Below are 14,090 nucleotides of genomic sequence, written 5' to 3'. Positions count from 1 at the left end.
GTGGCATGTACATCCGTCCTTAAATGCATTCACAGAGACCAAAATGTTCTGCAGTGTAATATCTCCATTCAACAGATGGAGCATTTCTCTGTATCTGAGACAAATCATGCTACAAGCAGCGCCGCGATGGAGGCTGATGCTAGTCTTCAGCTTCTCATTTGCACCACTCCACGTTAAAGGTTAACCTGCCCTACCGTCTATTTCAGACAATTTCCGTGCCTTTTATTTTTTTTACGGCCGGTCTCTAGGAAGCAGAGGACAGACCGGGACAGTTAGTGGCAGCCCCCCTCCCCTCACTGCCACTTCGCCCGTCCTGGGGCAGCGCCGTCCGCCCGGTGCTGTCTCTGCTTCGTCCCGCGGTGCCCCGCGGCTTTTGCGCTCGTGCGTTCCGGGCGCTGGCTGCAGAGTCCCCTCTTAGTGGGTTGTCTTACCAATGTCGTGAAATTCAAGCAGAACACCTACACCTTTGGATAAATGTCTTGACGGAGCGCTTACCGTCCTTGAAACAATAGCTGTTGTTTCTCTTTTCGGAAGGGGTAGTCTGGTTGTGGCAGACGTTAGCACTTCTTTGCACCTATGAAAAACCTTTATCAAGTGACTTTCCCGTTATCTCTCTCTCTCACACAGACTTCATTTGTTTCTATTATCCGTTGTCTCCCCCGTGTTCCCCCACGCTGCAGGAAAAGCCAAACCAGACGACAAAGCACATCCCACGACGGCCGCACGAGGTGCTCGCGTCTCGGCGCAACCCGTGACCCGGCGCATCGCACGCGCAGGTGTCCGAGAAACTGCGGAAACTTTTTCTTTTCATAAATAATTATCATATCTGTAGATGGGAGCTTTTCGAGCTCAGCGGGCAGGTCGCTGCCGGGATACGAGCAATCGGGCGCGTGGGTGGGAGTGGGGATGCTGCGGGCCCCGCTGCGCGCCCCGCGGGGCTCCGCGTGCGTCAGGCGGGAGGTGGCGTCAGCGGCGGAGGGTGCGGAGCGGCGGAGGGGGGCAGCGGGAGCGGGGGGGGAAAGAAGAGGGGGGGGGGGGGGGGCGAGAAAGGGGGGGGCGAGGGGGAGGAGGGAGGGCTCTTCACCATGAGGCGATGGCGGCACCGCCGTGACATCACCCCGAGGCTTATATAGTTGGGGAAGGGTCCGGGTCCACCATCTGGTGCCTGCGGCCGCCCGCCAGTGTGTGTGCCGAGGCGCGGAGCAGCGGAGCTCTCTCTGTGTGTCTGTCTGTCTCTCTCTCCGTCTCTCCCCAGGATTTATGGACTTTACTTTCTAGAGAGTGGCGCGGCAAGGATGAGACCCCAGCTGGTGTGCGTGGTGCTGCTGGCCTTGGCCTCCTGCAGCCTGTGCTCAGGTAAGCCCCGCCGCGCCCTGCGCCCCGAGCCTCCGTGCGGTGGGCAGCACCACGCGGCCGGCCGCTCCCGCAGCCTCGAGCGGGACCGAACGGGGCGGGGTGCGCTCGGTCTGACGCGGCTATGCTCTGCAGGTGCTCCCGGCTCGCACAGAGCGGGCTCTGTCCAGCATCACATTTTCCACCACTCCCGTAATTTACTCCCTATCTGCAAAACATTCCCCTCCGCAGCATCACTACCGTGGTGTAACTGTAGAGTGGTCATTGAGGAACGTCGATGTAGGCTGTCCCATTATTTATGTTGTTACATTTGTGATATTTGAATCCCAGGTATTTCCAAGGTATCATAGACAGTGTGTTTTCTTCTTCCTTCCATCAAAGTCCAATCAGCATGACTATCTTTATATGCACTGTAGTCACTTTTTAGCAGCTGAAGTACAGTTTTAGGATTCTGGGGAAAAAAAAAAAAACAATCACTAGCAACTGCATTGAAATGACAAAAAATGTTTGTCACAAAGATGCTGATCACACAATAGGATACTAGCTGAAAGTGAATTTCTGCTCTTAGATCAGTTGCTTTAGATACCTTAAAAATAGGGTCATACATGAAAATGCACTGCCAGCTTGTTTGGAGAGTGACAATAGCTAAGTGTGTGTTATTTAGATCATCAGTTTATGACAAAAAAAAAAAAATTGCAATTAAACGAGTGTACTGTGACAGATGTGTAGTAGAATAGTCTTCAAAATCCAGTCTCACTAGTGTACAAATTACTGTTACTTGTAACTCCATTAAAATGTAAAGAGTAGGTTTACAAGTAGATTAATTTTTTAGCTTCAGTATCCAGGAGGATTCAGAATTCCTTGTTTTGGATGCAAGTTTCCTGTTTACATTCTCCCACAGAAGAAAAATGTAACACACTTAAACTTGTATTTTGTCATGGCTTAAGCATAATCATTTTGTGTGCTTTACAGACCTGGTGTTCTTTGGGACAGGGCTAAAAGTTTATTATTTTCTCTGCATATGTATGTAGATTTTTAAGCAAAAACATGACTAATATTTTCTGTGAGACAATTTAAAATTCATAAACCACTGAAGTCAAAGATTCCAGTGGAAATTAAAATAGACACGTATAAAAAAGAAGCAGAATTGTATGTGTAACTGACATGATGGTTCATTTGCTTGAAAATTTGAAATTATATTTAAATGAGAAATGTCACAGACAAGTTTGTGTTGAAAAGCCAAGTGAATTTTTGCTAATGTGGACAAGTAAGTCATTAGGAAAATGATCAATTTTCTTTTGAAAATGTTTGCTCTCAGGGGAAAGTGTGTTTTAATAGAAGACAACTATTTCTGTAGAATGTAGATATACAGAAAGAAGCTGTATTTCCTATCAATAATAAGGTAAGCATACAAAAGACAGCAAAGTGTTTGGATTTTCCTCAGATTTGAACAATAATGTGTAATCAGATTGCTCTCTTGAGTGTTTGCTCTTTTTCTGCTTTTACCCGTCATCTGTCTCTTTCACTCCTGAATTATCTGAATACGCTCCGTTTTCCTCCAGGCTTTGTTTCATTCTTCACTGTGCGAACATCTTCCTAAGTAATATCCTCCAGATATTTTCTCATTAAAGATGTTTCTTAATACCCATCTATTCAGTAAGCTTTCCACTTCTGCATCTGTCTTCCATCCTTGGTGGTGGGGAAACTATATTCTGTTCTATATAGCTTTTACAGGGTCCTAACCAGGTGTGAGTCATTTCATTGCCCCAGAATACAACATTGTGATGCTGTCTCACATGCACTATTCATTCCTTTGCAAGAGCTGTTAGTATCAGTAGTCAAAATTCAGGTGAACATGTGATGCCAGCAGAAAGGACTTCATCACTGGTGAAGCTATTGAGAAACTAGGTAATGATGAATACAGGTAGTGCTGAAAGGGCTGAAAGGCATTAGCTATAGAGAAGTTGCTAGTGACATGCTGCAGTACTGACATCAGTCTTTATCAATATTTTAAATAACAATTTTTAAGTAAAAGCAGTTAGTGTAGCGTACTAGTAATGCAAAGCTGAACATCAGCATCACTGCAGAGAAAGACTGACATAAGGCACAGACATTTTTGGTGACTTTAATACAAATGGAAGCAGTACAACTGTGCAAAGTGATTGTTTAGTAAATAATATTCACTTCTATTAAAAACTCCTTTTAGCAGAATCACAACTGGTAGAAATGTCTGAGGAGACAAAGAACTTGGGGATACTATTTTACGTTACTTGTATTAGAAGATGCTATGATTTTTCACATACGACAGAAGCAAAAGCCAAAAATGTTCCAGAAAGCTACTTCCTTAGCAATTGATAAGCATAAAAGTGGTTAAAAACTGAGACTTCTGATCTCTCCTTTGCTGTACTGTACTGTACTCAGGCACAGAAGATGATCACTCTAATGACTCGGGGAATAGATGGCTGCTGTGTGAGAGCAGACTGGATTGGAGACAGAGACAGTCTAATAGATCTGAGCATAGCCCTTCAGCAAAGAAATGTTCATAGGGTTTCCAGAGGAATGGCTTATCTCCAATAGACTGTAGTAGAATGACTTTGCATTAATTTGCTGGTCACCATTTAAAAACACCTTGAAGATCCAAGTTGAGAATGTTTGCAATTGCTCCCAAAAAACAGCAGCTAAGTAAATGTTAGTTAGTAGAGGTGACAAGTAGTAATTAAGAAAATCAGTCTGATTTTGGATGAAGAAAATTGCACCAGTTTTTGTACTGAAACAGCTGAAAATTAATGGGCCTGTCTACGAGCGAACAGTGAATTCCTTCATTCATGTCAATAAGCTTGATCATGCTTTGAAATTCGATGGATATCCCTTTCAAAATAAAGTTTTGGTACCAAAAACCTCCTTATAGTCTCATTAGAACACAATGCTGTGAATCCACTTTTATTACTGTTTTGTTTTTTTTTTTTCCCCAAAAAAACTCATTTATATATCTATATTTTGCTTGCTGAATTCAAATGTCCATGATTTATGATGAAATAATAAACATATGTTACTGGTTTATTCCCAGATTCAGAAGAGGAAATGAAAGCATTAGAAGCAGATTTATTGACCAATATGTATACATCAAAGGTAATTATTTTTCCTCTTTCAGCTAATGGTTAGAAAGCAAATGAATTCTCATTACAAACCTAAAAGTCTTCATACAAAGCAATAACCTATGGTCCAGGCCTGAAAGTTCAGTGCTAGACATCACTTTGGTGCAAGATTTTCTCAGTTCAAAGGAAATTTAAAGGTGTTGATGTGACACACACACAAAAGTGTTCCTCACGTGTAACATTGATACTTTCATTAAACTGTCAAAAATGTGTAGAGGGATAAATTTATAAGAGGAAATGTGTTTCCAATAAGATTATGCCTGCTGAAAGTTAAATTAACCTTTAGTCAAATCTCTAAGTGAGATTTTTATGTGGAAATTTTTTTTCTATGTGCATATAAAATTAAGACAGTCATAAAGCAAAATCTGTTAATACATATGCTGATTTTGGTTTAGGAATTTCATTATAATGTTAGTACAAGAACATGGGGACATGACTATGAAACTATTAATCTGGCAAATGACATTTCCTTGACAAGTAGCCAGACGATGAATGATAAACATGTTATTTAAAACAAGTAGAAAAAAGTTCTGTTCCAAACTCATACTAATGTAGGTGAAGTAGCAAGTGTTGCACATATGTATTGAACAAGCTGACAGACATTTCCTCAGCACTGTTATTTTCCACAAGTGATCTAAGCCTAGTGTTTCTTCAGCAATATTTTGAAGAAAAAACTCTGAAACAAGATTCATAGGCTTAAAGTAGAATGATTTAACTCTTGGTGCTTGATTTCACTGGAAAATAAAACTACATTCTTCTGAAAATTTTCAAAATAAATAAATTTCATAAGCCAATGGCTAGTTGTAAAAAAAAAGAAACAAAAAACCTGCCTGTAAGACTTATGTTTATACTGTATTTTCTTATATGTGAGCTTTTCCACAGCATCATTTGAATAAACCAGGATAAGAAATGAGGCTGGAAAATACATTGTTCTGATCTGGTCCAGCAGTTCTTAAGTTCCCACATTCTTTACTGGCATGGTAGATCACAAACAAACCTGTTTGCCACTGGTTTCTCTAAAGTAAAGAAAGATTTAATAGAGATTATTTCCCAGAGACAAATTTTAATGTTCTTTAAATATTTCTTTCTCTGCCTGCCAAACCATAATACGCCCTGGGAGAAAACCCTGCAGCTATTCTATTGCTGCCACTGATTAGAGTGGAGCTGTGACTGTAAATGCCACTTCCATCTTTTTTCTCTTTTACTGTAGAGTGCAACTGAAGGTAACTAAAAATGCCCATATAAAGTGCACCTGTTGATAATACAAAGATGTTTGTTATATACTTTTACACATTGTTTTACGTCATGTAACTTACTTTTTAATGGCTTTATGGTATATATACTGCAAGTGACATGACACCTGAAGTTGACAGAAACAATAAGTGATGGAGACATTTTAATTCTAAGTGATAGAATTTTAAATCACTATTTCAAATTAATTAATATAAAATGTACTCTTGACAGTAAAGGCATAGTGGAACCACTTAAAAGGTGTATGAAACTACTTCTACAAGAGATAGATCATTATTCCATTTGTTACTGAAATAATAAATTATTACTATTATTTTTTTGTTGGCCTCTGCTAGTTTTTAGTCTTCATTAGAATAGAACCATGTTTCTGATTTGAAAGACTAGTTTTAGGATGGTATGCATGATAACTGACTGTCTTTGTGCCTGAGATTAGTCTCTAGTTGAGAGCAATTACCATTAAACTGTATTAATCATCTTTAACACTGACTTGGTAATCATCAGCAAGGGAAATCCAGCCAATTAAAAAGACTCAGTGGTTCTCATCAATAAAGTGGAAGGAAAATAGAAGGAAAAAAATACGTTTATGAAAGCCCAGATCTAATGCAGTAAAATGCAGTAAAATCATTCATGTTTCTGGTATTTCACAGAAAAATTCTAGCTAAGTAGTTACTTGTGAAGTATGGCATCAAATCTATGCAATATTATGGAAATATGCTTTTTTACCATATTCTTTTGACTTCACAGACTGTTGATAAATGTCTACTGGTCTTTTGCAAGCTACTCTTTAAAGTCACCCATGTGCTGAATATATCTCCATATTTAAAAAATTACATTCATGCTTTCATGAACTGCCTTCAACATTTAATATAGCTTATCACCTTTCCCTGCTGTTATGCCTCAACAAAGATTCAGGGATCAAGCAAGACCCTAAAAAGTTTTATATATCTTTCTTCTAAGATAAAGTCCAAGGAGACTTTTGGAAGATTTAGTAAGATAACGTAATCTGAAGTATCACAAATATGCAAATGATTACCTGCTGACTGTCTTTTGCATCAGAAAGATACATCTACTCACAGCTTCTTAAGTGCTAACATGAATCCACCATTTGCATGAAGACTGTCTTGAACTCAAACAAAACTGAAATGCTATTAGTTCAAGGAAAAAAAAAAAGAAGGAAAAAATGTTTATTTGAAGGAATCATTATTACTAGGATAGACATTTGAGATCCCTACATACACAGTTTTTTATGAAATCTTGAACCTTCTGAGCTTGAATGCCTGTTCCTAACTGTATATACCCAGAAAGTTTAGCCTTCGTATCAGGCAGATGAGGCTGCAGCTGTCTAAGAGTTTCTAACTTCCTGACTCAGTTATTGCATGCAAGTCCTTACATTTATTAGCATTAGTATACATCACAGAAAACCTTAGGATTCATGTGCTTAAAGGCAGAAAATATTTTTGTTATCATTTCTACTGTTACGTTTTGAACAAAATTCCATTACTGTTCCAAAAAGGAACCATTGAAGCACCTATGTAGAGACAGTGCAGAAGTAATTCTGGGTCCTTTATGTGTTATTAATACTGCTGGAAAATAATGGTCTCCCTGTCTTATTCTGTGTAGAGGAAGTCATTAAACAAAACTAAAGACAGTGAAGTACACCAGAAAAGGCACTGTAACGAGCCCTCAATTCTCTGCATTGTATCTCAGGAATTCTGTAAGCTAAGTCAGGTGTTTTACCTAGTTGTTCAGTACCATGGATTTTGCTTGGTCCTGAATCTTTTTCACTTGCTTTCACTAGATAAAAGCAAGATTATTAAAAAAGGAGAACTGAATATTTGTATTTATTTTATTTTAATTAACATTTTGGGGGTATTCATTACAAAACAGAAACAGCAAAAATTATATTAAAATGTCCTGGAGCATCATTCAACCATAAATTGAAAGAAAAAAGCATGTATATTATCACTTGATATTCTCTGTAGTTTTCACAGGAAAAGGTACTGTCTAAGAGGGAAATATTCCCAAGCTTGTTTCAGTTTCTTAGACAATTTTGAGTTCACTTTCAGTATTTAAAAAGGTATGGGAAACCATATATCTGAGTCATATTTCAGGAGCATGTTTAACAGTGGAAATACATATATCATATTCATTTCATGAATTCTTCATCATTAATAATTTTTAACTGTGATTCATATGGCAGTCTCTTTTGTTCCACCAGGTACCTCCCAGATTTTTTCAAGTTAATCTTCAAAACAGTTTATTCCTTCTTGGCAGATACAATTTCTTTGATCTCTCATGTAGGTGTTTTTCCAAAACATACATTGAGCAACTGTAGTTGGTATTGCTTAGACATCTGTGGAAAATATTTCACATACTGAATGTCTACCTGAACATTTGTGTTACAGTCATCTGAAACTGTGTTTTCATGTTTTTTGTTTGTTTGTTTGTTTTGGTTTTGTTTGTTTATTTACTTTTTTAACATGCCCTCTTCAGTGATTTTCCATAACCTATAAAACAAAGCTGTGTGATAGTAATACTTGCTGTAATAGAGAAGTAGATTATAAGAAAGTAACATGCCTGCACTGTTCAGAAACTGAACATGATCTAGAGAGGTCCATGTTCAGTTAAAAAATTATTTCACTCTTGACTGAAGTTCTTAATGCTTCATAGTCTTATTCTGGGAGCTGGCAACAGTGTAAGTCAGAAGCATGCGTATCCAAGTGAAAATACTTTGAAGTGATGCATATTATTAATGAGAATTAGACTCCCTTGACTAACAAAGTATGCTTGCATACAGCACTGTAAGATTTTTTCCCTAACTTCATAAGTAGCAGCCAAGACCAATTGCACATAATGGAGACTGCAATTTAGGTATTTTGCTAATATAGAGAGAAATGTTCCTTAAAAAAAGAAGACATACATCAAGGTTACATAAAATAATAACTTCAGATCAAAAAGATTCTAAAAGTTAAGCAGGAAAGCATAATACATTTCTCTAGTCCTTTTCTTTTCCAGTCATATACATCAGCATAGTCTTGTTTTCAACTCTGAATTCTCACTTTCTCACACAGTACTGCTCCTGGATTTTATTCTTCATAGCAGTTTAGCTGGGGATGTTCTAGTTCATATTTCTTTCATATACAAGGAGAAAGAATTGTATTGGAAAAGCCTCCTCATTTGGCAAGAAAAGCTCTGTGTTTGCATTTCACAAATACTTTAAAACAGAGTAAAGATTTTGAAACATCAGTGAACAGTTGCTTTTTGGCTAAATTAACTTTTGCTAATTAAATCAGGCATTCTGTACAGATGTCAATTTTGTTTTGAACCTGCCACAACTTTTCAAGTAATTAGACTGATGGGATGCCTGAGTGGAGAGCCCAGATGAGACAGCACATGAGCCCAAATTGAAAAATGTAGAACCTTCTGAATAAGGTTTGAGATTAGTTTCTTCTCAAAACAAAATACTGTTTGTTATCCAAGCCCTAATAGAAATCTAAGAACATAGCAGTTTTACTAAAAAGGCTAAATTACTCTCATTTTGAAATTCATGCATGTACTAGTTGCATACTGAACTGATGATTACAGTAAGAAGGCAATTTCTTGTAACTACTGTTATTAGTGATGAGAGCTTTTCTTGTTTCTTCTTCACTTATCTGCATTTTCTTTCTTTTAGTTTAAAAAACAGTTGCAAATATGCAGAAATCTTGCATATAATACCTCTTTGTTAGAAAATTTCCTTAACCAAACAGCAGGTTGTGTGATTACTTAATGTTCAGCTAGGTAAAAACTGCATCCACACACTTATTTAATGCTGTTGGTAAGAGGCAATATCTGTACTAATGTAATACCTGTATTTAACTTAACACACGCAGGACAAAGAAACAACAACATTTCAGTTCATAGGTAGAGCAGCATCCTAATATATGCCTCAAGGGCATTAATTGCCATTAATAAACAGGAATTTGCTATTTGACTTTTGATTGGAGATTGCTGTGCCACTGGTTCTACTTGAATGAAACTAATCTCTATATTCAGCACTAAGAGGGATACAATTTAGAAGAAATAATGACTAGGGTAATAAATAGATAATAACCAAGGAATTGGCAAAGACAACAGAGAAAGAAAACAGAGATTGAGATAGAAATTAGGTATTTCTAATGATAATTAAAAAAACCCTACTTCAATAACTGTCTTACAATAGTGCCATTAAAAAGTAAAAATTCTTGTTATCATTTTCTAATGGTTTTAAAAATCAAATTGCTCTGAAATAATGTAAACTATTGGATCAAATTATGGTGACATTTCTCTCTTTATTTCTGTCTTCCTGTAACATCTCTGAATTGTTCCATTATGGACCACCCAAAGACAGCATTTCAGTCTAGCCACCAAGTTCGTCTTTTGCACAACTCTGTTTCACCTATACTCCATCTTCATCCAAGCCCCTAGTCCTATTCACATCACTTAACACTCATGACTTTCCAGTATACAAAATCCCTGGGGCTTACAGATTCCATAACACTGGCTCCAGCTTCACCAGACAGCTTGCCCTGAAGCAGGGATTCTGTTCCATTTCTTTAGGAATTTTGAAATGACTGCTATTTGTTCTGAACTGGGGAGGAGCATCTAGTTAACCACAGGCATCTAGCTTGGAATCTGGCACTGGAAATTTATCCACTGGGTCTGACTCACTGTCCTGATTTACACCTATGAATTTATATTATATTAATTTCCATTTGTGTTTTTGTTTGCACCTGTGCAGAATGACTATGAAATGCTACCTTTCTGGTTTGGTAACAGTTTATTTTTCCATCATGTATATCTACTTGGGGGGTAAAGCAGTGGGGAAACAGTCTTGGTGTTTTTAATAAAGGAGTTGTCCTAATTTCATGCTCTAATTATTGTCTTAAAGCTTGACAGATGAAAAGGACTTCAAACAAACAAGCTTCTTCCTTCCAAAACGTTTAAATGTCATACATTACCACTCAAAACAAAACAAAAGTTGCATTACATTACGTACCATGCATTTGTATTTTCAGATGAACAGAGCAAAACTTTCTTACTGGAAAGTGACCCTGCTAAATGTCTGCAATCTTATCAACAACATGAACAACCAGGTGGGGGAAACGGTAGAGGTAGATGATGAGGATCTCATTTCTGGAAGACAGTTCCCTGCTGCTCTGGATGGCTTCAGCTTGGAAGCAATGCTGACAGTGTATCAACTCCAAAAAGTTTGCCACAGCAGAGCCTTTCAGCACTGGGAGGTAAAATGAAGCGTCACAAGTGCATGTTTCAATGACTGTTACACTTTCAAGTTTGTCCTCACAATGGTCTTTTATACTTCAGATCCCAAGTGTTCCTCCAGATCTTAGGTGCTCTTGGCTTAAATCACCCCATCACATTGTCTAAACTATCCTATGTTTTTGCTATTTTCTAATATTTAATACTGATAATATACCACCTAGTGAAAGAGTTGTGACTTAATATAGTTTCTGAAGAGGTGAATATCTGTTTTGGATAAAGACACGTGAACAAATGTGAAATATCCTTAACTACATAATTTCTCCACTCTTTGTAACTATACTAAGGAATGAAATAAACATATGAAAATGAGCCAGAGCACAAAATTAATATGTGCTTAACAGACATGAAATTACTGCAGATTTATTCAAGCATAAGTAAATTTACACAGAGTTTCTGAAGGGCACTAAGATAAACAGGATTCAAAATACATACATGCCCATGTATACCTGTAATTTTTCCAGGTACTCTGAACTTTTTATAATTGCTAAGAAACTAATAGCAAGGGAAATCCTGATTTTCTGTCCCTCCAAACCTTAGGGTTGCTACTCCTAAATAGTAATTGTTTTGTGATCCATCTGTGATATGTACCTTATTGTAACATTCACGTAAACACACTGGACAGAATCTAGTCATGCTGTAAAAAAAAACCAACAAAACAAATATGTCTAAATATCAGTACCCACTTTCCACTAAACCGAGATTCCTCAGTTATCACAGTTCATGGGCAATTTGACTGAGTCCTGATCCCCTTTTGCCTGCTGAAGCAGAGCTATGTGTTTGCTTAGGGTTCTCAGTCCACTGTACCATCTAGGATGATGCATAAAAAAGACTGCATCTTTGAGAACCAGAGTTTTCAGAGGATTCTTCACTGGTACATTTATTATTGAAAAGGATCTACCATGGAATCAATCACATGCCATAGCCTGGCTTAATCGTGGCTCCTTATTTTATAGTTGTACCATCTTTTGTGGTGGTTGCAAAGCTCCACTTCTAATTATACTGCATGTGAAATTTAAAAAGGATGCTTCTGTATCAACCTAGGAGCATGGTTATCCAGTGCAAAATTTTCTGAGGCGCAATAGGGGGAGAAAGAATAGAGCTAGAGGGAGAAGAACTGAAGAAGACTTGAAATAAACATTTTATATAATGAAACAAGTTCTTGCGATCTTACTCATCCAGGATTGACTCCAAACTCTGTTGAAATCATGAGGTTTTTTCCATTTATATCAACAGGATTTAGATGAGCACTCATTTATTAAGTAATTAAGTGACTAACAGAATTTGATTGCTTAGGAAAATACTGAGGTGAGTCTAAAATGTTTCTAGCTTAATGCCTTTCAGCCTGGCCATGGAAGAGCATGGTAAAAGAATGGATGAAATCTTAATAGATAAAGCAAATATAAATCTGAAGAAAATACTTAAAAAACTATAAAGAAAACTCAAATGCAGTTAAATAACATATTTTAATTGAAAAAATTGGTTTTCATGTACTTTATTTCCTTTCTTTTTACACATTTTGATTTTTAATGTAGAAATTCTATGATAAAAATAATCCTCAAAATCTGAAATTAGCAAGGAGTGGGTGTTTTAGGAGGTTTTTAGGATAAATTAACCATTACTGAGTGACAGTGATAAGGAAACTTTGAGTCATATTTAGCTCCAGAGTGACACGCCAGCTTTCTTATAGCTAAATCCAATGGTCTTACTAGTTTCAGTGGAATTTAAATATCACTTCTCTGTACCCTGATCTTCGGGAAATGCCTGAGTTTGGGGCAAATAGAACTCTTGTGGAATTGATGATTTTCAGTAGAAAAAAAAGCCATGATAATATCCTGTCTTTTCTTACATCCTACAGTTACTTCAGCAAGACGCTTTTGATCTAGAAAATTCAAGCCAAGAAAAGGAAATAATGAAAAGAAAAAATCCCTATATTCTGAAACGGCAACTACATGTGAACAAAGCTAGAAGACCATACATACTCAAGAGAAGTTCATATTACTGATGCAGCAGAGGAAAACAATGTGTATTTAGTTTATAGGTAACTGTGTGTTATAGTTATCTTATTTAACTTTAAAATCATACCTGTGTGAAAATATACTATGGAAGATCATCAAGATGATAACATAACTGTGTCTTTTTTGCAATTGCTGTTACTTGATTGTGATTTTTTCCTACTTGAGATTAATTAGACCAATACATTTTCAAATAAATCTAGTTTCTAAGCATGACGTATTGTACACAATTGAGATTTCAACATCTTTCCAACAATATATCAGTCTTTTCCTATTTTAGAAAGTACACTGTCATACACTGAGAAAATGGATACCATCCATAAATCTTACTGAAATTCTTAAAAATTTCTTACTGAAACACCTCAAACATGTATAGGCTTGCAAGTTTTTATATGATACAGTAGTCTGACCTGCCACAGCATTTTATATATTGTCTAGTTGAAATTACTAGGGATCAGATCTAAATAAAGAAGGCAATATGGTCCACTATGAAATGGTAAGTCCAAAATTCATATTTGAAATGGCCTGCTTGTAAGCGCATTTAAGTTCTTGATTCCTAATTTGTCTCTGAAGAGCCATAATTTAAGAAAATACAGTAATGAGACTTCAACAAAGTATGTGACTGTGAGCAAAGGCACATATACTTCAGAATTGTGGATATCAGTGGTTAAATAAGGAAAAGAGTTTAAATAATCAGTAAAGTAATTTATGGTGTTTACCTTATACATGAGTGCTCAGGAAAAAAATAAAGACAAAAAATAAAACATGATTCATGCTTTTGTGGTGTTACTGGAAAATCAGTATACTATATATCCAGTTATATGAGAAATTTTGGAAAAATATTTGAAAGAGGACTTTAAGTAAGAACAACTTAAATTTACTATTGAAATTCATTTCCCTTTCTTTCCTCTACAAATTCATAATGTCAAACAAGTAGTTCCAGGAGTTAATAATAGTCTCGGAATTCCACAGACACAGGGAAGATTTCAGCATGAAAAGAGGTGTTTTTAACCTGTTA

The 14,090-nt window shown here is 36.9% G+C and overlaps 1 protein-coding gene across 1 annotated transcript; it reads left to right on the top strand.

Moving 5' to 3' along the window:
• Window positions 1–1,295: 1,295 nt before the first annotated feature.
• NTS (neurotensin) lies at window positions 1,296–13,062 on the top strand (the record flags this gene model as incomplete). Its single annotated transcript, XM_079543242.1, has 4 exons — window positions 1,296–1,356; window positions 4,421–4,482; window positions 10,796–11,020; window positions 12,916–13,062. The coding sequence occupies 4 exons, from the start codon at window positions 1,296–1,298 to the stop codon at window positions 13,060–13,062; spliced, it is 495 nt and encodes a 164-aa protein (XP_079399368.1).
• Between the last annotated feature and the right edge of the window lie 1,028 nt (window positions 13,063–14,090).

Source organism: Tetrao urogallus, assembly GCF_951394365.1.
Source record: "Tetrao urogallus genome assembly, chromosome: 1".
Classification (NCBI taxonomy): domain Eukaryota; kingdom Metazoa; phylum Chordata; class Aves; order Galliformes; family Phasianidae; genus Tetrao; species Tetrao urogallus.
Note: the sequence above shows the minus strand (reverse complement) of the source record. Positions and strands in the feature narration are given on the sequence as shown.